The 26,119-nt window shown below is 61.6% G+C and overlaps 1 protein-coding gene and 1 long non-coding RNA gene across 9 annotated transcripts in view; one reads left to right on the top strand and one right to left on the bottom strand.

The window, feature by feature from the left end:
- Positions 1-26,119, top strand: part of ANKRD11 (ankyrin repeat domain containing 11) — a 171,377-nt gene that overhangs the window by 138,572 nt on the left and 6,686 nt on the right. For 5 of the 8 annotated variants that reach the window (XM_067718311.1, XM_067718305.1, XM_067718306.1 and 2 more), the window contains 7 exons: positions 1,413-1,554; positions 7,644-7,782; positions 15,154-15,324; positions 15,438-15,641; positions 16,314-16,456; positions 19,025-19,172; positions 19,500-25,960. In XM_067718311.1, the coding sequence (XP_067574412.1) occupies positions 1,468-1,554; positions 7,644-7,782; positions 15,154-15,324; positions 15,438-15,641; positions 16,314-16,456; positions 19,025-19,172; positions 19,500-25,960 (7,353 nt within the window). In that variant the 5' untranslated portion in view covers positions 1,413-1,467. Of the gene's footprint in view, positions 1-1,409; positions 1,555-7,643; positions 7,783-14,634; positions 14,732-15,153; positions 15,325-15,437; positions 15,642-16,313; positions 16,457-19,024; positions 19,173-19,499; positions 25,961-26,119 lie in introns of all 8 variants that reach the window. The other 3 variants (XM_067718309.1, XM_067718308.1, XM_067718313.1) reach the window with 2 other exon arrangements.
- Positions 15,842-18,752, bottom strand: LOC137214466 (uncharacterized). The gene is made up of 2 exons (XR_010938924.1): positions 18,441-18,752; positions 15,842-18,328 (listed from the first exon to the last, which is right to left on the bottom strand). It is a non-coding gene; the product is annotated as an uncharacterized lncRNA (long non-coding RNA).

The raw sequence follows: 26,119 nt of genomic DNA, 5'->3' as shown, positions 1-26,119 counted from the left end.
GTGGTGTGCTGCGGAGGCGGTGTCAGGAGGTGGTGTGGTCCCTCCACTGACTACAGTTAGATGTGTGTTGGCCAGTGAATAAGCAAGGGGACACTCGGGGAACCTTTGATCTGTTAATGTGGAAAAGGAGACAGGTTCTCCAGAGGCTGGTGAAGAGCAGGTTGGAGCTGCCACTCCAGAACGCTTCTGAACAGCGTGTTTCCAAAACCATACAGAGTAGAGGCTGTTTAATTCCAGGTGAGCTATTTACAAAACCCCTCGTCCAACATGGCAAGGCGCCAGAGGTGTGATTCGGTTTGTGTGAACTGTTCTCTGACCCTGTGAGGAGGATGTCTGCGAGGAAGGCTTTCAGGAGGACGGAGCAGACGCGCTTTTCCCTGTTCCCTCTGCTGAGCGCAGCACGCACCCTGGATGTGATTCGTGGAGCAAGCACAGGAGGACCGGGGGGGTGGGGGGAGAGCTGTCCACATCGGGCAGGGGCGGGTCGGGTGAGTGTGGCCACAGGCAGAGACGACTCCACGCACAGGTGCAGAGCGCCTGGCTGTGCCGGCACGGCCGCCAGGGAAGCACCGGGCTTGTTGGGAGCAGCAGACAGGATTGAGAGGCGAGTCGGCCAGCATCTCCCCTGGGGTCTCCATGGGGAAGGCGGTGGGTGGAGTGGACAGTTCCGCGGGCTGTGGGGTGGTCTCTGGTTACGTGGTACCTGGGATGCGTTATGTTCGGGGGAGTCGGCGGCTTGTGTGTGAGAGGTGGGGTGGCGGGCGGTTTTGTGGGGGGTTCTTGGCCATTGCCAAGAAAGGGCTGGCCCTGGTGGGAGGGCGGTCTGTCCCCAGAAAGCAAACTGAAGATGCCAAAACATAAAATACAGAAAACACGATAACCACAGCATGTGTCCTGGGAAATGCAGGGGCGCAGGCCTCAGGCCCACGTGCAGGAGTGGGCGCCACAGCTACCTGGCATCCTCCGGGCGTTCCCCAGCGGCGTCACCTGCCTACCTTCTGGACATTTGACTTGCGGGAGTTGGGGAGTTCGGGGTGCTGGGTGCTTTCTGAGTGGCAGAGTAGCCCTCATCCTGACCTTCTGTTGGGGGTGGGGGCAGGGGGCCGAGAGGGTGGTGGGCGTGATCCCCTGGACCTCGAGGTATGACCCTGCCCGTGGGCAGAGGGTGCTGCCACCAAGCGTGTGTGGCGCCTGACGCCCGGAGCAGGGCCCCGCGTGCACCCCGGGGTTCTGCTGTTCTCCCTCGTGGAGGGGGACGTGCCGCTGCCGGGGCTGCCAGCCGGGCCGGTGCCTCAGGAGCGGCCCCTCAGAAGGCTGCCGCGTCCATGCATCGTGCATCACTGACTGGAGGCGGCACCTGGGTTTCATGTGGGGTCACTGGATCTTAACCCCTGTCCTCTGTTTTTAAGCAGACGGTTGACGATGAAGCGATGGCGGCGTGAATGAAGGCCTGGTGAGGAGGAAACGATGCCCAAGGGTGGGTGTTCTAGAACCCCACAGCAGGAGGAGCGTTCCCTGAGCAGCGACATGGTGGAGAAGCAGCCCGGGAAAAAGGTGAGCTCGTCCTCCCCCACCACTCCGCGTGGGCCTCTTCCGGGCCCGGGGGAGGGCTGGGGGTGTCACTGTCGCTTGTCCCTCTGCAGTGGGCGACGTCTGTGCCGCGAGACCCTCTTCGGGCGGCAGTGGAGGAACTGCTGTGCTGGGTGGCTGTGGAGGACACGTCTGGCTTTTTTTAAGGATGTTTGTTATTTGGGGGCCAAAGTGGAGCTTTAACCACTAGGTCCGTGGACAGAAATTGCTGTCTGAGAGAACCCCAGTTCGGCCCCACCGTCTGTCCCTCAGGACCATGGGTTCCTGCCATATGGTTGCTGGCAGACCAAATCTGACGGTAGCCGTGCGAGTGGTCCTGACTTGAAACGCTGCTGGGTAATTGTACTCCCCGTTTGCTTGTTGCCAGTGTGAATAGGAAAATGGGTTGTAAATCTGCCTCGTTGTGTCCTGTTAATGTGCTGGCGCCCTGGGCTCGGGGTGTGTGCTGTGTGCTCCACAAGCTGTGACACCCAGTGTTCCCTCCAGACTGTTCTTAGCGGGACCCCCACGCTGGTCTGTAGGAGTTACAGACTCACAGGCTTCCTGAGGGAGGGCCCACCTGCAAAGGTGGCCTCGCCCGTGCTCTGCGTGGGGTGCTGTGGCCTGTGCCCGGCCCCCCTTGATCCAGGAGGAGGACGTTCAGAGAAGCCCTCCGTGTGGAAGCTGGATGTGGCTCGTTGCTGCTTTGCCCCGTGGTTTTACGAGCAGGTCTGGGAAGAGGCCTCGGGCTCCATGCTCCTCCCAGCGCTGGGAAACTCTGGGAGCGCTGGTTCCCGGAATCCCAGAGGAATCCACCGAGGAGAGAGTAGGAGGCCGCGTCCAGATGCTGAATTCCCAGGAAGGGTGGCAGGGGTCCATGGATCCAAAGCCCCTGGGAGCCCCCGCTCCTCTCGGGGCTCCAGACAGGCCTTCTGGTGGCAGTGAAGGGGTCGGGGTATTGCCGTCCCAGGTGGACTCCTGCGGTCCCAGTGACGCTGGGGATTGCAGAGAGGGAGATAGAGAAAAAGGGCCGAGGAACAAGCTGTGCCTGGCCGAGGAGCCAGCCCCGCGCCCTGCCCCGCTCTCCGCGGGACGCCGGCTGAAGCACACGCCACCCGCTGCGACCCCCTCCCCTCCACAGGACGCTCCCCGGGCATGGCTGTGTGACACCACAGGTGTCCACGCAGGTTTCGCAGGGGAGGGACAGGTCAGGCCTTGAGAGAGAGGAGCACCCTGACTGGAGCAGGGAGGGCAGCTGCGTTCCCCCAGACGACAGGGCCGCCTGTAGAGGAGGCCCAGGAGGTGTGCGCAGAAGCGGCGGGGTGCAAGGCCTGCGGAGCGAGGCTGTGGCCGGAGCAGCGTGCAGAGTGCCTTTTCTGAGCGCTGTTAGCCAGCGGTTGGGTGTGTAAGTTTAAAAACACATGTGTGGGGCTCCCTGGGGGCGCAGTGGTTGGGGGTCCGCCTGCCGATGCAGGGGGCGCGGGTTCGTGCCCTGGTCCGGGAGGATCCCACATGCCGCGGAGCGGCTGGGCCCGTGAGCCGTGGCCGCTGAGCCTGCGCGTCCGGAGCCTGTGCTCCGCAACGGGAGAGGCCACAACAGTGAGAGGCCCGCGTACCGCAAAAAAAAAAAGGCTACAGACCGTTTAGGGATTAATTTGATGAAAGATGTGCACCCTGAAACCTGCAGAACTTTGCTGTGGGAAACTCAGGCAGTTCTGAGCCGCTGGAGAGGAGCAGGGCCTACGGGCCGAGGGTGTCTCCATAGTGTTCAGATACCAGCGACCCCCAAGCCAGTCTCATAGAGCCGTCGCGATGCAGGTCCAAGCCCCTGAGGGCTCTTGGGGAGAAACCGATAAGCTGCTTCCAAAGTGTGTTTGGAAATTCAAAGGACCTGGCGCAGCAACAGCCACCTTGAAAAGGCAGGAGGGAGTCGGAGGCCCTCGGCCTTGGCCGTGAAGCTGTGGGGCAGTGGAGACAGGCGCACACCTGTCCTGGGGAGCAGGGTCCCCACAGGCACCCACGTGTGTGCTCAGCTGCTTGTCTACAAGATGCTGAGGCTGCTTCGTTGCGAAAGGATCATCTTTTCAGCAGACGAAGGTGGGACAGTCAGATCAACCTATTTGTGCTGTTTTTGGTGGCTGATAGAGTCCTCATTCCTACTGGCTTCTGTCGTTGTTGGTCATTCACAGATAAGACTCAGTTAGTCATAGTCGAGGGGGTTCCAGGGCAGGTGTGTGGGGTGCGGGTTAAGAGCCAGCCCTCCTGTCTCTGTACGTGGTGTGTGGGAGCTGGCTGAGCGTCCGTAGGGGACGCTGGTTGCTGGGCCACAGCAGTTTTCAGGGTGTGCCACGGTCTGACATGGAGGTTGAACTGATAGAGGTTGAACCCGATAGAGGTTGAACTTGACGTCTAGACATCCTGTTAGCATTGAGGAAGTAAACACACTGTGGAGTGTGTACGGTTGGTCCCTGTGACGGTGCCTGGGTACTAGTGAGGGAGGCTCAGCGAGGTCTGCCCTGCTCTGCTCTGGCTGAGGGTTAAAAGCTTTCTGTGAGCACTTTTAGTGAAGTAGAAATGCACATTTCCTTTCTAGAACCTGGGATCACGATGATCCAGACCAGGCTCTCGGGACACCCCCCTCCCCCGCGAGCAGTCCCCACGGTAACACCCCACCCCCACCCACAGGGGATGCGGACTCATGGTGGGGATCTCTGCTTCCTTTCGATGGACAGGCCCTTGCTGTTGGAAGGAGGCTCTTCCTCTGTGGCTGTGTGGTGTCCATCGGATGGACGTTCAAGCAGCTTCTCTGCCGATTCCTGTGCTGATACACATCTGGGTTCTTTCCAGTCCAGGTGTGACATGAACATACATACATTGGGGTTTTTCTATGGAGGCAGCAGATAGGGTTTAACGGTTCGTCAAAGTGACTGCACAGTTCTGCACCCCCAAAGCCTAGGTCAGGCGGACCCATCCGTGCTAACACTTGGGGATGTCAGTTTAATTTGCCTTTTTCTGTCGTCTACTGGTCTCCTGTACCGTCCTCTGCAAGCTGTCCGTCTGTGATCCATCTGGACTCATTTTGTGTTTCGTGCTGTAAGGGAGGGTCAAGGTTTATTTTCTTCCCTGTGGATGTCCACATGGTCATTGTCACTGGGAAGACTGTCCTTTCCTGCTGGGTTGTAGCGGAGCCCTTGTCACCAGTCAGGTGGGGCTCAGCTTCTGCTCTTTGCTCTGAACCTTTGGCCCTTGGGTCCAGGACTACCTGTTATGACTATAATTGTACAGTCTTGATACCTGGCAGTTTAATTTGCCCATCTTCGTTGTTCTTCAGAATTGTCCTTGCTACTTGTGACCCTCTGCATTTCCATGTACATTTTGGAAAAAGCTGGTTGATCTCCACGCAAAGCCTGCTGGGTTTTGATTGGATTGCTTTGAATGTAGAGATGAGTTGGGGGAGATATGCTGTGCTAACAGTATTGAACAGTGTCCCATAAGTGGGCCTGCATTTTTATCAGTCTAATTTCTGTTCTCTCAGTAATGTTTGTAATTGTCTATGTAGAGGGCTTGAACACCTTCTGTTAGATTCATTCCTGTGTATTTAATGTCTTTGGATATGAATATGTAATATTTCAGCATGATTTCCTAATGGTTTATAGTATATAGAAACCAGTCACTTTCCGTGTGATTGAGCTTCTCATTCACTTACTAATTTGAAGAGTTTAATTGTAAATTCCTCTGGATTTTCTCCTGTGTAAAAACACAGCGTCGTAAGATAAATACTCCTTGTTATCCCTCAGGAAGAAGAGGGGGGCGGGGCTGGCCTGGTCTGACCGTGGAGGAGACCGCCCCCCTGAGGCGTGTTGTCACGGTGGGGCGCAGCCCGCCGGCATCTTCCCGCAGCTGTGGAATGTTCCGTCTACGGCTGCACTGGAGTGGATGCACCCATTTGCCTTTTGATGGGCGGTTGCTCTTTCTTTTACTGTTATGAACAAAACTGTGAGTTCGTGTGGCATGTCACTCACTCCCCGGACTTTGTTAGAAACTCTGAGTGGCCCCAAGCAGCGTCCGAGGCCCACTGCTCTGCCGGTCCAGTCAGCGATTCTTGTGAGAGTACTGGTGTTGCCTCCTGGTTTTAATTTGCATTTTCCCAACGCCGAACACCTTTCCAAACGTTAACTGGCTGTATGGATATTTTTTTCTGACAAGTGCGTGTTCAGATCTTTTGCTCATTAAGAAATAGGTTTAGTTTTTCAGTAGATGTGGTGAGTATAGGCATTCCTGCCTTGAACCCCCTCTCGGGGGTGGCACCCAATCTTCTGCACCAAACCTGTGTCAGGTGGGGGACGTCCCTCCCCACAGTGTGCTGGGAGTTGGTCTCAGGACCTCAGGGCTTTTCTGCAGCTGTGGAGATGATCATAATTTTCCATCCTTTTTTTTTTAAAAAAAGCATTTTTAAAATACTTATTCATTTGGCTGCGCTGACTCTTAGTTGCAGCATGCGGGATCTTTAGTTGCAGCATGCGAACTCTTAGTTGCGGCATGTGGGATCTAGTTCCCTGACCAAGGATCGAAGCTGGGCCCACTGCATTGGGAGTGTGGAGTCTTAGCCACTGGACCACCAGGAAAGTCCCCGTCCTTTATTTTCTTAGTGTGGTGAATTACATTGATTTTTTAATTTCTTGCATTTCTGAATACGTTGTTAGTGTGATTTGTGTTATCTTTTTTTGTGTCTGTCGATCAGATTAACGAACTGGACCAGGAGTTTTTTTGGTGGCAGGTTGCTTATTACAGTTTGGGGCTTTCACTGGTGGGTGCTGTTCTCCTGGCAGGGGCGGCGGGGGGCGGGGCGGAGGTGCGTGCAGGTGGTGACAAGCGGGCCTGTGTCCTGGTGCCTCTGGCACCGGCTCGGCCGAGGCTCGGGCTCTGCCTGCTGGTCCCTCTTCGCGTTCCGGGTGCCCTCGGAGCTGGCGGTGTGTTGTGGCGGGATCTCCCTGGTCACCCAAGGGTGTCTCGTTGCCTGCTGAGACTGGAGGGCACGGCGTGGCAGTCAAGTGGAGGACTCTCAGGGCCCCGGGAGACAGGACTTGCGCCGCTCAGGGTTGGGCGTCCCCTCCCAGGAGCACCCGACGCCCCAGTGCCGTGAGGGCTGCTGTGAGGGCCGTGTGTTTGCCTCCGCCTCCCCGGGGTGGATTCCAGAAAGGAAGCCTGCTGCTGGAGAAGGGGCCGCCTGGCGGTAGCAGTGCCGTCCTCCATGTCAGCAACGCAAATTGGCTGGCCCGTGTGGTGCAGTGCGCTGCGGGCAGACGAGCCGGGGCGCTGGTTAGCCTGAGGCTCTGCTGAGCGCCCGCACCCCACCCTCAGGGCTCTGTGTGCTGCCCTTTCTGTGAGGGGCGTGTCACATCCCGATCCCCCCGCGGCCCCCCCCCCCCCAAGGTGGCGCTTCCCCCGGTTCTGCAGACGGTGGCAGGCGAGGCAGACGCCCGGCTGGACCTCCCAGTTTGAGGCTGGAGTTCGGGCTCCCGGGTCCTTACAGGTCAGCAGGGCTGGGAGCGATGGCCACACCTGGCCGCCCTCTAGCCAGCTCCTGCTCTGGGCTGGGTCGCCCGCACTGGGCTCTGCTCCGGGGCTGCTGCGGCTGCAAGATCCGTCCCAAAGACGGCCCTGCAGTGTCACAGGCCTGTGGTGACCAGAGGTGGCTCAGGCCCCGGGCAGGCGAGGGACGACACGCTGGAGGGGAGCCAGCGTCTCAGGGCAGACATTCTCTCCCGTTCGGTGCGAGGCCGGGCCCCTTCGTTCACGGTCACGGGGAGAGTTTCCAGTAGAGGGCAGGTTCCGTCTGTCAGCAGGCCCCTCTGAAGGTGCGTTTTCGCCGTTACTGAGTCCATCTCTGGGAACACGAGGCAGGAGGCAGCGAGGTGGTAGGGCCGTGGGTGCCTCTGAGCCTGGTGGGCAGGAGGGGTGTCCATTGCCCAGATAAGAGACTTGCTTTCCAGGCACGTGAAGTCCTGCTAGACCTAAGGACTTTGAGAGTCTAACTTGGGGCCAGCGTCTGAAAGCGTCACTCTCTTTTCCAGGATAAAGATAAAGTTTCTCTAACCAAGACCCCAAAGCTGGACCGCACTGATGGTGGGAAGGAGGTGAGAGAGCGAACGACCAAGCGGAAGCTGCCCTTCACTGTGGGCGCCAATGGAGAGCAGAAGGACTCGGACACAGGTACCCACCCGCCCCCGGCGCCCCAGTTCTGCTGCACGGACCCGGGAGGGGGTGACTCACAGCTGACAGGGCAGATTCCCAGGCAGAGGATTCCCGCAAGTGTGCACAGAAGCCACGTTCCCCCAGCCCCAGCCTGCCCAGGGGCCTCCCGTGCGTGTGAGCACGGGCTCCTCTCTCTCAAGGAGAGCCTCTGGAGAACTTCACATGGCAGGATAAACGTGTTTCCCCTCAGGGCTGCAGAAGCACATAAATTAAACCCAGTTGTTTGAAATGGAGGCCAGAGGGAGCTGTGAGAATGAGCAGGAGGCACGCAGTCCCCCTGCGCGTGCGCTGCGGGTGTGCCACTCACCACCACGTGGCGCGTGCGCGTTCAGGTTGGTTCCATCCGAGCTGCCTGCAGGGACATGTGCTGGGTCCAGGCAAGAACCCGGCCCCTTTGCCAGCCGGCTCACACTCCTCCTCTTGGTCCTGGTGTGCTGGGCCTTCCCCGCCTGCCGGTCATCTGACTGCAGACCCCCTAAGCCAGGGGCAGGTGTGGGGTGGATCCACAGAGCCGCGAGGGGGCCTGGGTCCCCCAGGATGCAGCCACGGGGGAAGGAGCAGAGGTCCTGCCAGGATCGGGCGGAGGGCAGGGGGCTTTGCTGCACGTGAGGGTTTGTGTCAGGTCTCAGGAAAATGGCAGGTACGGGAATGACATAAATGTGAGAGAATTGGGAGAAATGGCAGGGGGAACAGCCTGAAATGAACGTCTTCACTCACAGCGCCTCCTGCACGGGGCGACCCCCAGGCGGGTGCGCCCCGGGCTCGCAGCCACTGAGCATGACCTGGGGTAGTTGCAGGCTGGTGAAGCAGGTTGGCGGGGTTGGTGGTGCCGGCTGGGGTATGGCTGGGGTCCGGGGCAGGCGGCTCGACCTCCGCGGGGTCCTCCGCAAGGGGAGGGGTTGGGCCGGGGAGGAGGGCAGAGGAGGTGGGAGTCCTCGCAGGGACCCTGTGCCTCAGGCTCTGGGTGCAGAAGAGACAGGCCCAGCTCAAGCTTGGGTGCCCGAGCCAGCTCTGGTACTGGAGGGCGTGGCGTCGCTGTTGGGTGCGGCTTCCTGGGTGCTGGGGGCCTGCAGGTCGGTGTCGTCCTCTGGGATGTCCCTGCCCGAGCACAGGCGGGCGCGGCGTCCTCGGGGGTGTCTGCGGGGTGCTGGCCGTGAAGGGGACGGTTGGCATCTCAGCACGGGGCGCCAGGCAGGTGGGAAACTGAAGAACGTTTTGCAAGTGGGATTTTCCAGGCAGGGACAAAGTCTAAATACATGGAAAGTCCAGCATTTGTCCTCTTACTGTTGAGTGGCTATCCCTTTGGGGGCCAGTTTTGCTGTACCATTGACCCTTGAACAGCACGACTGTGAGCTGCATGGCTCCGCTTATGTGCCAGCTTTTTCAGTAGTACACAGTGTGGGAGGAGGGGGGCCTTCGACTGGGTGACTGTGTCCTGCCCATCCCCCCCGCCCCCGGGGTTCAGGGGCTGACCCTGCAGCTTTCTTGTACACCTGCTTTGGTCATGTGGCAGAACTCGTCTCCAGTAACTGGGAGCGTCTCATCCTTCGGGCCAGGACTGGGCACCTCGCCTGCAGCCCTGGTCACTGACCCCTCCCTGCCCTTCCTGGTGAGCGGCCGCCTGGCCAGGCAGAGTGAAGCTCTTCCTCTGAGAGGCCTCGCTTCCACCAGGTGCCGCCTGCCCACCCGCCCCAGGGCAGATGGGGAGGCTCTTGTACAGAAGTGCCAACTCTGGTGAGCACCGAGCTAGGGAGGCTGAAGGTCCCCGTGTTCCCACGTCCCCTCCCTGCCTGCTGGCTCCTGCCGTGTCCCTCCAGCGCCCCCTGCTGGGAAGATGCAGCCTGGCGCTCACGGGACGGTTGCAAGTGGCCAGTAGTTTCTCCGGCTGTGCTCCCTGAGCGGGGGAGGCTGGTGAGCATCCCCCAGAGACCCTCGGGCTCCCTGGGAGCACCCTCCTGTTTCCCGGTCCCCAGGAGGCCCGCAGCGCTTAGTCAGGGCTGGGGCGTCCTCCCTGGAGCTCAGGCCACCAGCGGGCGGGTGCCTGCAGGCAGGGAGAGGGGGCCCTCCTGCCCGGTGCCAGTCTTGGTGGGACCAGGACCTGCTTCAAATTATACTCCGCTGTCTGCTGCTTATGTGTTTAATTTCCGCGCAACGTAAGTGTGCGCACGCCTCCTGCTGAGGTCCGTGTGGATGAAGCCCTGCAGGCTTCTTGCTCAGTCTGACGGCGGCCTTCCCGCCTCCCACCTGGAGCCCCCAGGGCCCTTCAGAGAGGGGCCTGTTCTCAGCTCCCAGCGTTTCTTTGCTTCTGCTTTGTGCTGGCTCTGCAGTGAGGATGTGTGAGCAGCTCACCGTCTAGGGCTGGGATTTGGGGACGGAGGCGGCGCGCACGCAGCTTCCCTGGTGGGCAGGGCCTGTCGGGACTCCTGCTCAAGGCTGCCCTGTGTGCGGGGATTCACTGGCGCTGGGCTCTGAGCATGCCCCCTGCCAAATGCTGGAGGTCACGTGGCTGACCATGCAGGGGCTTGGCCGCCTGCCAGGCGTGACATGCTGTGAGTCGCTGGTTGGGAGGGCACATGCCACCCACACTGTGACCCTGGAGCTCTCGGGACCCCAGAGCGGGCAGGACTGGTGTAGTACGCTGGCCACCTCCATCCCAGGCCAAGTCGAGAGGGCGTGGCTGGGCCCGCTTCTCTCTGGTCTGGGTCAGGGTGGCCGCTCCACCCGGTGAACTCCCGGGTCTGGGTGTGGGGAGCTCGAGGGGTGGTCAGAGGCCCCCAGGCAGGCTGGGGCCGGCGGGATGGATGCTGCTGTTCGTGCGCTGCTGGCGGTCTGGATTATGATTCACTGCTGTCGTGAAAGTTGGGGTCAGTGGTTGGGAACCCCTGTTGTCCAGGCCCTTTATGCCCACCTCACCTCCATGGATTCTGGCCTCCTGATCACGGTCACCTGGGGGACGGCTCTGTGGTCGCCCTTACCTGGAGCTGGAGCAGCCTCTGCCGGGGGAGTGAGACGGGGGGGGTCCAGCCTGTCCCTCTCAGGCCGGGGACTTGCTGAAGGCCACACAGACCGCTCTTTCTTTAAACGATCAATGCTGGAAATTTTTTTTAAAAAGGAAAAGGAGGAGACACAGAGCAGGAAACCGGAAGGGAAGCCGTTTGTCACCACAGCCTGAATGATGGTGCCCATGTGGGTCCAGTGGCGCTTGGAGGGTCGGAGTGTAATGCGGGGAGGACCCCGTGCAGCACGTCACCTGACGGGGTATCTGTCACATGTGGACTGTGCCTGGGCCGGCTCCTTGGTCAGAAGCCTGTGTTTGTGACTGATCGTGGAGGTCAGACCCTGTGTGGTGTGGGAGGTGTGCTCTGAGGCCAAGGGACGGGCCGCTTTTGGGACAGCAGGTCCCAGTGCCGACCACCCACCTCCCATCAGCCTGCCGTGGGCCGAGCCCTGCAACTTCATGGGAGACCGAGGACCTCCTCCGCCCCCTCCCCACCACAGGGCGGAGCCCTGACGATGGTGACATCTGAGGAGAGTCTTAGATTTCCCACTTTCGGCAACGTGGTACGCCCTGGTTGTCAGCCACGGGGCGTCTGGTGGCAGTGGACGGGCTGAGGGCAGCCGTGCCTGCCGACACCTCCGGCTGGAAGATGCCATCCTCCCGCCTGGGGGCCGAGAGGGCTCCCCAGGCTCACGCCGTCCTGCCCCCATGGGGCTGGCCCTCCCTGGGCCTCTGGGCGCCTTCCTAGCCCCAGAGCGGAGACGAGGATTGGACCCAGAGATGGCCGCCACAGGAGGAAGACACCCGAGCAGACACAGAACAGCGTCCAGAAGATCAGGCAGGGTTTTCACAGTGTAAAACAGAGCATGAGGCAGCAGAAACGATTGCTGAAACGAAGCATTCGGGCGGGGGACGGGTTCTAGCGCTTACTGGGTCCACCATGAGCAGAGTGAGTGAGCTGGAAGCTGCTGAACCTGAAGACGCCGCCTCGGCTGACGCACAGAAGGAAGAGGGGAGTTGCCGACCGGGGTCCAGGAGGAGCACACGGGGCCGCCGGTGTCTGCGCAGGGTGCAGGCTCCACGCAGAGCGTCGTGTGGAACCACGGGACCGCCCGAGGGGACACAGAAGGCGGCCGGGAGAGTGTCTGCAGACCACGTCCCGGAAGCCAGAGGAGACCTTCTCCCAGAAGCTCACTCTGTGTCTCTGCTGCCAGGGTTCGCCGTGACTCGGGGAAGTTCTCCACTGGACGCCGTCAGTTTTGCTGGGGAGTGAAACTCCCCAGGAGGAGTGGACTCTGGGTGCTGGGTCCTGAAACAGAGGCCCTCAGGGCTGCGCCCTCCACAGGCCCAGCCCCAGCAGAGGCCACGGGGGCTGTGGGAGGAGAGCAGAGGCGTGTTCCGGGGGAGACAGGAACGCATTTAGGGGGAAACGCAGGGATGGCCTGGGGGGCTGGGGATCCTTGCATCTGCTAGCTGGGTGACCGTGTCCCAGGAAGAGATGATAAACGTGGCCCCGATTTCACAGAGGACCAGCGAGGTGATTGAGCGTGAGAATCAAGGCGCCATGGACATACAGGCCGAGTCACACGGCTGTGCTTCGCTTTCCTCACGGCGAGGGGACTGTCCAGGCTCGTGAGACTGCCTTCCCCCCGTTACCCTGGGAAGATGGCACGGCTGGCGTCCCCGGAGAGCGAGGGGGCAGGGCGTGCCCCAGCCCCCGCGCCCCCACAGCGCCCTCTGGCCTTGCTCGCCGCTCGCACGGACCTGCCGGTTCCCGGCCTTCAGCTTGACACGCCGCCTGGGCCTCGTGTGCCTTCTGTTCTGCTTCCGGTTGGACGTGAGAGACAAAATGCTGGCAGAGCGCTGAGGGAGCTGGGCCGCTGCCCGGGCACCTCCTCTGCCGTGCCCCCATCCCAGCGCTGGCAGGTGGGGCCGTTGCCCACCTCAGGGCAGGGCAGGAAGGACGCTCTGCAGGTCTCACCTGGGTTGGCCCCGGCTTGGCCCTGCCGACAGGACGCAGTGGCTGGGCAGGAAGGCCCTTCTGCAGCACCAGCGCCCCGGCCTCCGCTCCTCTGTGGCCCGGGTTCCGTGGGCAGCCGCTCCACCTGCGACGCCCAGCCCGGCCAGACGCGGGCTCTCCAGATCCCGGCAGCCGCGGCACCTGTAGAGAAGTACACTCCACCACCGAGAAGTTGGCGTCTCAGGAGATGGGATTACATTTGGGGTTTTTCCCTGTGTTAAGCCTGGGGAGACCAGAGGGTTGGGTTAGTCTGTTCTCCTCCACGTGTGGGGTGAGCAGGGCCCCTGGGCAGGTGTGGACTCGTGCTGGGGTTGCCTGAGCCTTACAGCTCTCCCAGCCCCTTCCTGAGACCACAGGCCGGTGCCACAGGGCCCAGCTCTGCCGCCGACATCAGAGTCTCTGGGTAGAAGTTGCTTCTTCGCTGCCACTCAACAGCAGCGCAGGCAAGACCCTCGAGGCACCTCCCTGGTCCTGGGCGTCCACTGGCTGCACGGTCACTTGAAGACAGAGGTGGCTGTGGCCCTTCTGCCGGGCTCCTCTGGCATCTTAAATCACAGGCGCGTCTGTCCTGGAGACCCGTGCGCCGCGGAGAGGGGGCTGCGCTGCTTGCTTCCACCCCCGAGGTGACCCAGTGTACGCGGCAGGTGCCGCCCACAGCCCGCGGGAGGCTGCGGGGTCACGCGCTTCGCTGAGGTTCTGCTTCCGTCCTCTCCTCTGGGGGCTTCGTGTCTCCACCGCCCCTGAGAGGCCAGACACCCCAATTGTCTGAGGCCAGGCTGTGCTTCCCAGGAGGTTGGGCAGAGCAGGGCCCCACGGCCTCCCCCTGCCCCGACCCCCGGACCCATCCGTGTGGCGCTCAGCTGTGGGAGAGCTTCTGAGCCAGGCTCCTGCCCAGGTCCGGCCACTGCCCCAGCGTGGCTTCGTTTCTCGGGGCTCCTTGAAGCTGCTGGGTGCCAGCTGTGCCCTGTGCAGAGGCCTCCTCGAAGAGCCGGGGCCATGTGCCGCCCTTTCCTCACTGCTTTTGCCGGGTCGTGGGGGAATTGGGGGCGGGGGAGAAGGCGAGCGGGGTCCTTGGTCACCCCTGAGGAGCGTCCTTTCTGAGTTTCCTCCTTGCTTGGGCCTATGCCTCGTGCGTTGGTTAGAAAGCAGTTGTTGCTGGCGGGGTGGCGTGTGGTGCTCGGGGGTCATCACCTAAGATGCACAGATCACCGTTGTCAGCAGATCACAACTTCAGTTTTTAAAAAGGCAGTTTAAGGTACTTTTTAAGGAAATAACTGTTTACAGAAAACGCTTTGTAAGAAAATGGAAAGCGTGACACGCTTGTGGGGCCTGAGGTGGAGAGCAGCCCAGGGTTGTAGTTGTGGGAGTGGAGAGGTCGCCCCAGCCCGGGGACGCGGAGGGCAGGGAGAGCCCCTCAGACACCCGGGCCCCGTGGCGACCCAGCTTCCCTCCCCGTGGTCCGCACCCGTGACCTAGGCCCCCCCATCCCCGGGCTCCCTAGAGCACACAGGGCAGCAGGGGAGGGGTCTGAGACTCGACGGAGCCCCAGTTCCTGTGAGTAGGAGGGTGAGTGTGGAGCAAGGTGAGCTTTTGGCTCCTGGTCCGTGGAGTGGGGGGTGTCTCTTCTCTCCGCCCCCCCTGCCCCTGTGAAAGACACGGCGCAGTGTTTCTGCCTGAGGCCGGCAGGGTGTTAGGTGAGGGGCCAGAGGAGCACAGTATGCTTGTCGTGAGGAGGCTGAGGGGCGCCGGGCCGGCGCCGTATCTCGTTAGTGCTCTGTGTTGATGCCTTTAGATGCCTCCAGCTCAGTCCACGCCGTGGTACTGCAAGGCTGGTTCGCTCCTCGAAGCGCCGTGGCATGAGATGGAGGCTCCTAGAAGCAAGAAGAAAGGTACAGTACCGCCCACCAGCCTTGGCCTCCCCGCGGGTCTCCAAGCTGCGTTTGCGTTTACATCTGAACTCTTCGGAGGCGGGGTGGGGAGAGGACCTGGACCACAGACACTAGGAGTTGCTAGACCGAGGCCCGTCCTGAGGGAGCCGGGACTCGGGGTCGTCCGCCCCGCCGCCTGGCGCGCAGGGCACGGTCTGGGGAGGCACCTGGAGCGGTGGACGGTCGGTGGGGGCCAGGCTTGGCTTCAGTGGCTGGTGCCGAGGTGTCGGAATCGTGTCCCCAGCACAGCTACTGCCGGAAGAGGTGATGACGGGCAGCGTGCGTGCTGCCAGCTGTCCCTCCCCTCCCCCGCAGGCTGTGCGGCCCCGGAGTCAGAGGGCTCCGTGGCATGAAGTCTCCCCTCTCTCCTCCACGCCTCACAGAGAAGCAGGGTCCCGAGCGGAAGAGGATCAAGAAGGAGCCTGTCGCCCGCAAGGCCGGGCTGCTGTTCGGCATGGGGCTGTCCGGGATCCGCGCCGGCTACCCGCTCTCGGAGCGCCAGCAGGTGGCTCTCCTCATGCAGATGACGGCCGAGGAGTCTGCCAACAGCCCAGGTGAGCCCTGGGGGCAGGTGGTCCTGGGGCCTGGGAGGCCCTCCTTTGGGACGGTGGCCCAGCCCCGCAGGTCCCTCCCGGTAACCTCCGCCCATCCTCTCCTCGGCCTGCAGTGGACACGACACCAAAGCACCCCTCCCAGTCGACAGTGTGTCAGAAGGGGACGCCCAATTCTGCCTCAAAAACCAAAGATAAAGTGAACAAGAGAAATGAGCGTGGAGAGACCCGCCTACACCGCGCGGCCATCCGGGGGGACGCCCGGCGTATCAAGGAGCTCATCAGCGAGGGGGCGGACGTCAACGTCAAGGACTTCGCAGGTGAGAGCTCGGAGGGAGGGCCGTGGGGCAGACCCCCTTTTACGTAGGATGATTTGCTCTTTTTGTGTGTCCAGAGCTGTACACTGAGAGAGGAGTGTTTGTGAGACCAGGAGGCCTTCCCGTGTGGAATCCTAGGTTTTCCCACGGCCCTGGGTGTTGGACCCAAACCTAGTTTAGCACCTTTTTTTTTTTTTAAAAGGAAAAAAAAAAAAGCGATTTTCCTAAGTTGCATTTTTCCAAAGCCCTGGGATCTGTCCACGGGGCAGCTCTGTGTGCGTGCCGACGTGAGCAGCTGCTCCCCGAGAGGCCTCAGCGCATGCTCACGGAGGCCCTTCCAGACCTGCGGCCGTGGCCACGCCCTGCCTGCTTCCCTGTCTGCAGACAGGGCACATCGACTTGGGCTGAGGCTGCCCCTTGTGACCCTGTGTTCATTGATCCTGTACCCTTGTCAGCTCGGTGGGCCACGTCACCCTCTCCGATTCTTAGTCTGTAAGGTTAACCGCTAGAGGTCACGAGCAACCCAGAGGCGCCCAAGTAAAGACCACTCGGCATTTCTAGTCTGGGTGCCCACCAGGCCTCTGTCCTGTCCTTAGCGCTTCCTGAGTGCCACCCAGCAGCGGGAGTGACCTTCCTGAGGGTTAAATCACGTACGTGCTGAGTGTCTGTTTCCAGGCTGGACTGCGCTGCACGAGGCCTGTAACCGGGGCTACTACGATGTCGCGAAGCAGCTGCTGGCCGCCGGCGCAGAGGTGAACACCAAGGGCCTGGATGATGACACCCCCTTGCACGACGCCGCCAACAATGGGCACTACAAGGTGGGCGCCTCCCCGCAGACCCCACGGCAGGCCTGCCATTAGACTGTGCACTGGTCCGCAGCCACCTGTTTCTCTGTCCTTCCTGTGTGCGGGGTGACCAGGAAGTGAATCTTTGACAGGCCCCGCCTCCCCCCCAGCCCAGCTTTCTCACTCTGGGTCAGCACCTGGGTGGCCTCTCGCGCCGTCTGTGGCTTGTGTGTCAGGGCCCTGCTCTGGCCACTCAGGTGTGGTCAGCCATTAGGAGGTGAGTGGTCATACCCAGAGGCAGGGGGGCTCTGCCTGTCCTCGGCCATGTGCTGCCGCCAGACCCGGCAGCCTGGACGGGGGTAGACAACATGGGGTGAGCAGCCCAGGAGCCGCGAGCACCTGGGGCACGGCCCCTCGGGTCCAATGCAGGAGCCGCACGTGTAGGTGAGGACCTGGCTGCGGTCACCACCACACTGTCCAAGAGGCCCCTGGCCAGAGCTGGGGTGGTGCGTGATGAGGACACGTGGCAGCTGTTTGTTTGAGTGCATCTGGTCTGTCGTGGCGGCCCCGCTGGTCACTGTAGGAAGGTGTCAGGGAACCGGGCAGTGTGGCCAGTGTGAAAATGACGCATTGGCGCAGGGAGAGATTGGGAGGTGCTCTGAGCTCAGGATGCCGAGACACCTGGGACACCCGAGTGCCGATCGCAGAGCTGACGTCAGGAATTAGTTAACGTTTTAGGGAAGACGATGGCATTATGGGGTTTTCGTTGTTACTGCTTTTTAAGAGCCGTTTTAGAGAAGAAGTATGCTGAAAAACTTTATGAAATATCTGGGATTTGCTAAAAAAAAAACCAGGGCAGGCAGGGACTTCCCTGGTGGTCAGTGCTTAAGAATCCGCCTTCCAACGCAGGGGATGCAGGTTTGATCCCTGGTCAAGGAACTAAGATCCCACATGCCATGGGGCAACTAAGCCCGCGCGCCGCAACTAGAGAGAAGCCCACGCACCGCAACGAAGAGCCCACACACCGCAACGAAAGGTCCCGCCTGCCACAGCTAAGACACGACACAGCCAAAAATTAAAAAACAAAAAGATACCCGGGGCAGTGGGCAGGTATGGGGTATGGGTGAAATGAGGCTGGCTGGCTGGTTGGTAGGTGATGGAGCTGGGAGGGAGAGGACCGCCGCCTGAATCTCCGCTTGTGTAATTGTCTTTAAACTTGTTATTAGGGAGCAGTGAGAGACAATGGACACGTGGCCTCAGGTGTGGGCTCTGCAGAGGGGAGAAGGCTGAGGGCCAGGAGATGGGAGATGACCCAGGACTGTCCGGGTGGGCTGGTGGCCTTCGGGGCTGCATACGGCAGAGACCGTTTCTCGGCCGGAGGGAGGACGGCATTGAGGGGACTTAACCTGCGTTGCTGGTCTCAGAGGGAGGGGCCGTAGCCAGGGAACGTGGTGGCCTGAAGCAGTTGGGGTGTTCGTCGGCTGGCAGACAGCAAGGACACGGGACCAGAGAGCCCTGACTCTGGCCCCAGGACTGTCCAGCACCGTGGTGATTTGCCAGAGGGCAGGGGAGCGCCTGCCCAGGAAGCAGTGTCCTGCTCCCGCCATGCAGACCCAGGTACACCTGCGTGCAGCCCGGGCTGAAGTGGAGGCCGCCGTCCCGTTTGCCAGGCACCTGGGGGAGGCTGTCGGTTCCGCCCCGGCCACCCGAGTGAAGCGAGGATCGAGATGGAGTGAGTCACACAGAATTCTTTGGTTTCCTGGTGCATCTGAACGTTGTCTGCACTGGACAGTTGCCGTTGGGTGTGCAACAGCCGTATCTATGAACAAGTTGCACTCCTTCGTTAAGAAATACATTATCGCGGGACTTCCCTGGCGGTCCAGTGGCTAAGACTGCACGCTTCCGCTGCAGGGGACACGGGTTCAATCCCTGGTTAGAGAACTAAGATCCTGCGTGCTGTGCCATGCGGCCTTAAAAAAAAAAGAAATACATTAGTGCTAAAAAATGTAACTGTCACCTGAAGCTCCAGGAGTCGTGATCTTTTTGCTGGTGGAGGGTCTGAAATACCGCGAGAACTACCAAAACGTGACTCACAGACACCAAGTGAGCAAATGCTGTCGGGGAAATGGCGCCAGTAGACTTGCTGGGTGCAGGCTAGGGTCGCCGCAGACCCTCCGTCTGTAGACAACACGGCATCTGAAGCGCAGTAAAGTGAGGTCTGCTGTCCTTGCCTTCAGCGGGTCCTGGGCACGGATTAGCGACAGGTGATCTTACTTTCCTGCAATAAACAAACATGCAATAAACCTGCTTGCACAAGCTTGGTCTTTGTTTTCTGTACTGTGTAACACGCCCCCGCCCCCACCCCCCCCCCCACCCCCATAAAAGCCTTCCCCGCAAGTTGCAGGAACCCGGCGGCTCGAGAGGAGCAGCCTGTTTTGAGTGGTGGGTCTTTGGTGGGAGAGGCCTCGCGGGCAGCGTGAACAGCCTCCACCCCTTGGCCTGGTCGTGCTCAGGCCCTGTGAAGGGGCCGCAGTTGCGCATCAGCGTGGCGGCCGCTCTGTGTTTCTCAGGGTCCCTGACGGGCCTCTCACTGCTCCGCAGGTGGTGAAGCTGCTGCTCCGGTATGGAGGGAACCCTCAGCAGAGCAACAGGAAGGGCGAGACGCCGCTCAAGGTGGCCAGCTCCCCAACCATGGTGAACCTGCTGCTGGGCAAGGGCACCTACACGTCCAGCGAGGAGAGCTCGGCCGGTCAGTGCTGCGGGGGCGCGGGCTGGGCAGGTGGCGTCACCGCGGTCAGCAGGGCTCTCCCGGCAGCCTCCTTGGATGCCTGCTGCTGACGGGAGCTTCTGGCCCGTGAGGAGTCCCCCACCCTGAGCCGGGATGGGGGGCTTCCGTGCAGGGTTCTCCAGCCCCGTGTCTGTGCAGACCTCTCTGTAGCCCCTCTGCCCGGGGCCAGCCTCAACCTGAACTAAGCCAGGTGACGCGCTTGTTGGACGGGCGCCTTCCCCTCCCCTCCCCAGGTGCCCGCAGCCCCTGCCTGAAGCACCTCTGACCTCCTCCCCCCTGTCCCCGCAGAGAGCTCCGAGGAGGAGGACGACGCCCCATCGTTCGCACCTTCCAGCTCAGTCGACGGCAATAACACGGACTCCGAGTTTGAGAAAGGTCTGAAGCACAAGACTAAGAATCCGGAGCCCCAGAAAACTGTGACCCCCGTCAAGGATGAGTATGAGTTTGACGAGGACGACGAGCAGGACAGAATCCCTCCCGTGGACGACAAACACTTGCTGAAAAAGGATTACAGGAAGGAAACTAAGTCAAATAGTTTTATTTCTATACCCAAAATGGAAGTGAAAAGTTACACTAAGAACAGCACGATTGCACCAAAGAAGGCGTCTCACCGCATCTTGTCGGACACGTCAGACGAGGAGGACGTCGGTGTCGCCGTGGGGACCGGGGAGAAGCTGAGACTCTCGGCTCACACGATGCTGCCTGGTAACAAGACACGGGAGCCTTCCAACTGCAAGCAGCAGAAGGAGAAAAATAAAGTGAAAAAGAAGCGAAAGAAAGAAATCAAGGGCAAAGAAGTGCGGTTTGGGAAGAGGAGCGACAAGTTCTGCTCCTCCGAGTCCGAGAGCGAGTCTTCGGAGAGCGGCGAGGACGGCGGGGGCTCGGCGGGGAGCCCCGGCTGCCTCAAGGAGTCCCCGCTGGTGCTGAAGGACCCTGCCCTGTTCAGCTCCCTGTCCGCCTCCTCCACCTCGTCCCACGGCAGCTCCGCCCCCCAGAAGCATAACCCCAGCCACGCGGACCCACACGCCAAGCACTGGCGGACAGACAACTGGAAAACCATCTCCTCTCCAGCCTGGTCCGAGGTCAGCTCCTTATCAGACTCCACGAGGACGAGACTGAGCAGCGAGTCTGATGGCTCCTCCGAGGGCTCCAGCGTGCAGTCACTGAAGCCGGTCAGGAAGAGGCAGGAGCACAGGAAGAGGGCCGGCCTGCAGGGCGCGCTGCCCGATAGGAAGAACTCCTTCCATCCTGGCGGGGACGGCGCCATCCCCAAGCTGGACAAGGAGGGCAAAGTCGTCAAGAAACACAAGACGAAACATAAACACAAAAGCAGGGAGAAGGGGCTGTGCTCCGCCAGCCAGGAGCTGAGGCTGAAGAGCTTCACCTATGAGTACGAGGACTCCAAGCAGAGGGCAGACAAGGCGATCCTCCTGGACGACGTGCCGGCTGAGGGCAAGCTGAGAGGCCTGAGGCACGAGAGAGACCCCTGTAAGAAGGAGGAGAAGCTCAGCAAAGTGAAGGCGGAGGAGAAGGAGTGGCTCTTCAAGGACGAGATGATCAAGGTCTCCAGAGAGGAGAAGCCGCTCAAGAGAATCAGGGAGCTGAGCAAGGACGGGGGCAGGGCCTTCCGGGAGGAGAAGGACCGGTGCAGCAAAGCCGACAAGGAGAAGCTGCTGAAGGAAAAATCTCCAAAAGAGGAAAAGCTGAGGCTCTACAAGGAGGAAAGAAAGAAGAAGTCCAAAGACAGGCCCTCCAAGCTAGAGAAAAAGAATGACTTTAAAGAGGATAAAATTTCAAAAGAGAGGGAGAAGACCTTCAAAGAGGATAAAGATAAAGAAAAACTCAAAAAAGTGTATAGGGAGGAGTCTGCTTTTGATGAATATTGTAACAAAAGTCAGTTTCTGGAGAACGAAGACACCAAGTTTAGTCTTTCTGATGACCAGGATCGGTGGTTCTCTGACTTGTCAGATTCATCCTTCGATTTCAAAGGGGAAGACAGCTGGGACTCTGCAGTGACAGACTACAGGGACATGAAGAGCGAGTCTGTGGCCAGGCTGATCCTGGAGACGGTGAAAGAGGACAGTAGGGAGAAGAGGCGGGAGAACAAGGCCCGGGAGAAGCGCACGGACAGGGACATCTTCTCTCGGAAGAAGGACAGGGACTGCCTGGAACGGGGCTCGGAGCGGAGGAGAGAGCACGCTGCCGACAGGCACAGGGCCGTGCCCGGCTACCTCTGCGAGAAGGACAGGAGGAGGCGGGAGTGTGCGGAAGGCGGCCGGGACAGGAAGGAGCCCCCCGAGGCCGCCAAGGAGCGGAGAGATGGCCGTGCAAAGCCCGAGGAGGCGCACAGGGAGGACCTGAAGGAGTGCGGCTGCGAGGGAGCCTTCAAGGACAGGCCCGACTGCGACTTCGGGAAGAGCCTGGAGCCCTGGGAGAGGCACCACCCGGCGAGAGAGAAGGAGAGGAAGGAGAGGCTAAAGCTGGAGAAGCACAAAGAGAAGCCCAGTGACAAGGACAGAAACGAAAGACTGACGCTCGAGAAGTGCCAGAAGGACAAAGAGCTTGAGAAGTGCTTCAAAGAGAAAAAGGACGCCAAGGAGAAGCATGGCAAAGACAAAGACAGAAAAGCATCTCTCGACCAAGGGAAAGACAGACGGGAGAAGGCTTTCCCCGGAATTCTCTCCGAGGACTTCTCTGAAAAAAAAGATGAAAAGAAGGGTAAAGAGAAAAGCTGGTACATTGCAGACATATTCACTGATGAAAGCGAAGATGAAAAAGATGATTACGCGGCGAGCGGATTCAAAGTCGGGGAGGCCGGCGAGGGGCGGGGGGATGGCCCCCCCGAGAGGGAGGACGGGCGGGAGCCGCACCCCCCCGACAGGCACCGGAAGCACTCGGCCGACAGGCAGCATGCGGAGAAGCAGAAAGACAAAGAAATCAGAGAGAAGAAGAAGGAGAAGGGCGCCACCGACGGGGGGAAGGACAAGAAAGAAAAAACCTTGGAAAAGCACAAAGAGAAGAAGGACAGAGAGTCCACGGAAAAATACAAGGACAGGAAGGACCGAGCGTCGGTGGACTCCACTCAGGACAAGAGGAACAAGCAGAGGCTCCCCGAGAAGGGGGAGAAGAGGCCCCCTGCGGAGGACAAGGCCAAGAGCAGGCACCGGGAGAGGCCGGACCGGGAGCAGGGCCGCGAGAGAAAGGCGAGCAAGGGCACCGACGCGGAGAAGAGCCTGCTGGAGCGGCTGGAGGAGGCGGCGCTGCAGGACTTGCGCGAGGACTCCAACGACAAGGCCAGCGACGCGTCGTCGGACGGCTTCCCCGACCGCGGCCACGACCCGGGCCTCGGCGCCCTCCTGGAGGCGCCCTTCCCGGAGCCCCCGGAGGAGCGGGCGCGGGAGAGGGAGCGGCACCGGCACGCCTCATCCTCCTCCAAGAAGAGCCATGACCGAGAGCGGGTCAGGAAGGACAAGCCCGAGAAGAAGGAGAAGAGCGACGACTGCAAGGACACGGGCGGCCGGAAGGACAGCGGCCAGTACGAGAAGGAGGTCCTGGAGGCCGACGCTTACGGCCTCTCCTACGGCATCAAGGCCGACGCAGAGGACGAGTTAGAGAAAACCATCGAGTTGTTTTCTACCGAAAAGAAGGAGAAAAATGATCCTGAAAGAGAACCTCCCAAGAAGGTAGAGAAGGAACTGAGGCCTTACGGCTCTGGCACCGTGAGCCTCCTGAAGGAGAAGAGGCGGCGGGAGAAGCACCGGGAGCGGTGGCGGGACGAGAAGGAGCGGCACCGGGACCGGCACGGGGACGGGCCCCCGCGGCACCACCGGGAGGAGCTTAAGCCCGCGGCCAGGGACAAGGACAACCCTCCCGGCTCCTTCCGAGACAAGCCCAAGGACGAGGGCGGGAAGCTTGGCGAGGCCAAGCTGAAGGAGAAGGTCAAGGAGAATCTGGAGAAGGACAAGGGCGACCCCGTAAAGCTGAGCAATGGGAACGACAAGCTCCTCCCGGTTAGAGACCCCGGTAAGAAAGACATCCGGCCGCGGGAGAAGCTCCTGGGCGACGGGGACCTGATGATGACGAGCTTCGAGCGGATGCTCTCCCAGAAGGACCTGGAGATCGAGGAGCGCCACAAACGGCACAAGGAGAGGATGAAGCAGATGGAGAAGCTGCGCCACCGCTCTGGTGACCCCAAGCTCAAGGACAAGGCCAGGCCCGCCGAGGACGGGCGGAAGAAGGGCCTGGACGGCCCGCCGAAGAAGCCGCTGGGGCTGGACCCTGCCCCGAAGGACAAGAAGCTCAAGGAGTCAGCCCCTGCCGCCCCTGCTGCCGAGAACAAGCCCCACCCGGGACCCGCGGTGGACCCCCGAGACTGGCTGGCAGGCCCCCACATGAAAGAGGTCTTGCCCGCTTCCCCCAGGCCGGACCACGGCCGGCCCACCGGGGTCCCCACCCCCGCCTCGGTGGTGTCCTGCCCCAGCTACGAGGAGGCCATGCACACGCCCCGGACCCCGTCCTGCAGCGCCGATGACTACCCCGACCTCATGTTCGACTGCACAGACCCCCAGCCCGTGTCCAGCACGTCCGCCAGCGCCTGCTCGCCCTCCTTCTTTGACAGGTTCTCCGTGGCCGCCAGCGGGACTTCAGAAACACCGGGCCAGACACCTACGAGGCCGCTGTGCGCGAACCTTTACCGCTCGGTGTCTGTGGACATCAGGAGGACCCCTGAGGAAGAGTTCGGACTTGGGGACAAGCTGTTCAGACAGCAGAGCGTCCCTGCGGCGCCCAGCTACAGCTCGCCGGGGCAGCACCCGGAGGACAAGGCCCCGGGGCCCCCAGCACCCACTGAGAAGTTCGCCTGCCTGTCTCCGGGGTATTACTCCCCGGACTATGGCATCCCCTCCCCCAAAGCGGACGCCTTGCACTGCCCGCCTGCGGCCGCAGCCAACATCACCCCCTCCCCAGAGGGCGCCTTCTCCGGCTTACCAACAAAGTCCCCCCCTTCACACAGAGACGAGCTCTTGGCCCCGTCCATGGAGGGGGCCCTTCCCCCTGACCTTGGCATTCCCCTGGATGCCACGGAGGACCAGCAGGCCACCGCGGCCATCATCCCCCCGGAGCCCAGCTTCCTGGAGCCCCTGGACGAGGGCCCTTTCAGCACCGTCATCACAGAGGAGCCGGTCGAGTGGGCACACCCCGCCACCGTGGAGCAGGGCCTCCCCTCTGGCCTCATCGGGGGCACCCCCGAAAACCCGGCCAGCTGGCCTGTGGGGTCGGACCTCCTGCTGAAGTCCCCACAGAGATTCCCGGAGTCCCCGAAACATTTCTGCCCTGCCGAGTCTCTCCACCCGGAGCCCCCTTACCCGGTGTCGCCCGTCTCATACCCTCTGTCGGTCCCCGAGCCGGGACTGGAAGTCAAGGACGAGGCCGGGGAAGCAGTCCCGGCCGCGGTCTCTGCTTCAGAAGAGCCAGCCGTGTTCGCCCCTCCCTCCAGGCTGGAGTCCTTCTTCAGTAACTGCAAGTCCCTTCCGGAAGCGCCCCCCGACGCACCCCCCGAGTCTGCGTGTGTGACGGCCGTGGCTCAGGTGGAGGCCCTGGGTCCCCTGGAGAATAACTTCCTGGAAAGTGGTCACAACCTGTCTGCCCTCGGCCAGGTGGAGCCGGTGCCCTGGCCCGGTGCCTTCCCCGCCACCGAGGATGACCTCGACCTGGGGCCTTTCTCGCTGCCGGAGCTTCCTCTCCAGACGAAGGATGTTTCCGATGCCGAAGCAGAGCCTGTGGAAGAGAGTCCTCTCGTTCCTCTGGACAACACCCCCGCGCTCCCGAGCGGCGGGGACGTCCCTGTGGGAGCTGCTGACGAACAGCGGGTGCTGCCTCCTGACCAGGTGGCCGCCCGGCTCACAGCCGAGCCTGCGCCCGAGCCCCCAGAGGAGCCGAAGCCAGTCGCGCTGCCCGAGGCCACAGTGGAGGCCGGGGCCGGGCCGGAGGGGAGGGCCCCCGAGGACTCCGACCCTGGCTCTGGGCCCACGCCAGCCCCCTCAGAGCAGCATCCACCGGGGAGTGGGGACGAGCAGGCCGAGGGCCCAGACCCCTTGGCCACGCCCCACAGTGCTCCCGACGCCCCCGGGGACGGCTCGGCCCAGGCCCGCGCAGCGGATGGGGCCGGCCCCCAGGACAGTGCCGGGCTCGAGGGGCCTCCGGACGGCGTCCAGGCTGAAGCCCCCGAACCGGAACCCAAACCGACAGCCGAAGCCCCAAAGGCGCCCAAGGTGGAGGAGATCCCCCAGCGCATGACCAGGACCCGGGCCCAGATGCTGGCCAACCAGCAGAAGCAGAGCTCGCCGCCCACCGAGAAGGAGGCTGCGGCCGCGCCCACCCCCAGGGCCAAGGGCCGCGGCTCTGAGGACGACGACCCCCAGGCCCAGCACCCGCGCAAGCGCCGCTTCCAGCGCTCCAGCCAGCAGCTGGCCCAGCAGATGCACACGTCCACGCGTCAGACGCGGGAGGTGATCCAGCAGACGCTGGCTGCCATCGTGGACGCCATCAAGCTGGACGACATCGAGCCTTACCACAGCGACAGGTCCAACCCGTACTTCGAGTACCTGCAGATCAGGAAGAAGATTGAGGAGAAGCGCAAGATCCTCTGCTACATCAGCCCGCAGGCGCCCCAGTGCTACGCCGAGTACGTCACCTACACCGGCTCCTACCTCTTGGACGGCAAGCCCCTCAGCAAGCTGCACATCCCCGTGGTGAGTGCCTGCCCGGGGGGGGGGGCCGCCCCCCAGGGGCCCAGGACCCGCTGCGCCGTCCTCCCCGTCATTCCCCGTCTGCCCCATGGCGGCTCCCACCCAGTCCGCGCGCTTGGACCTCGGCTGACCCAGGCTCCACCCACGTGGGGCGCGCCTGGC

Source organism: Pseudorca crassidens, chromosome 20, assembly GCF_039906515.1.
Source record: "Pseudorca crassidens isolate mPseCra1 chromosome 20, mPseCra1.hap1, whole genome shotgun sequence".
In the NCBI taxonomy this organism is placed as follows: domain Eukaryota; kingdom Metazoa; phylum Chordata; class Mammalia; order Artiodactyla; family Delphinidae; genus Pseudorca; species Pseudorca crassidens.
Note: the sequence above shows the minus strand (reverse complement) of the source record. Positions and strands in the feature narration are given on the sequence as shown.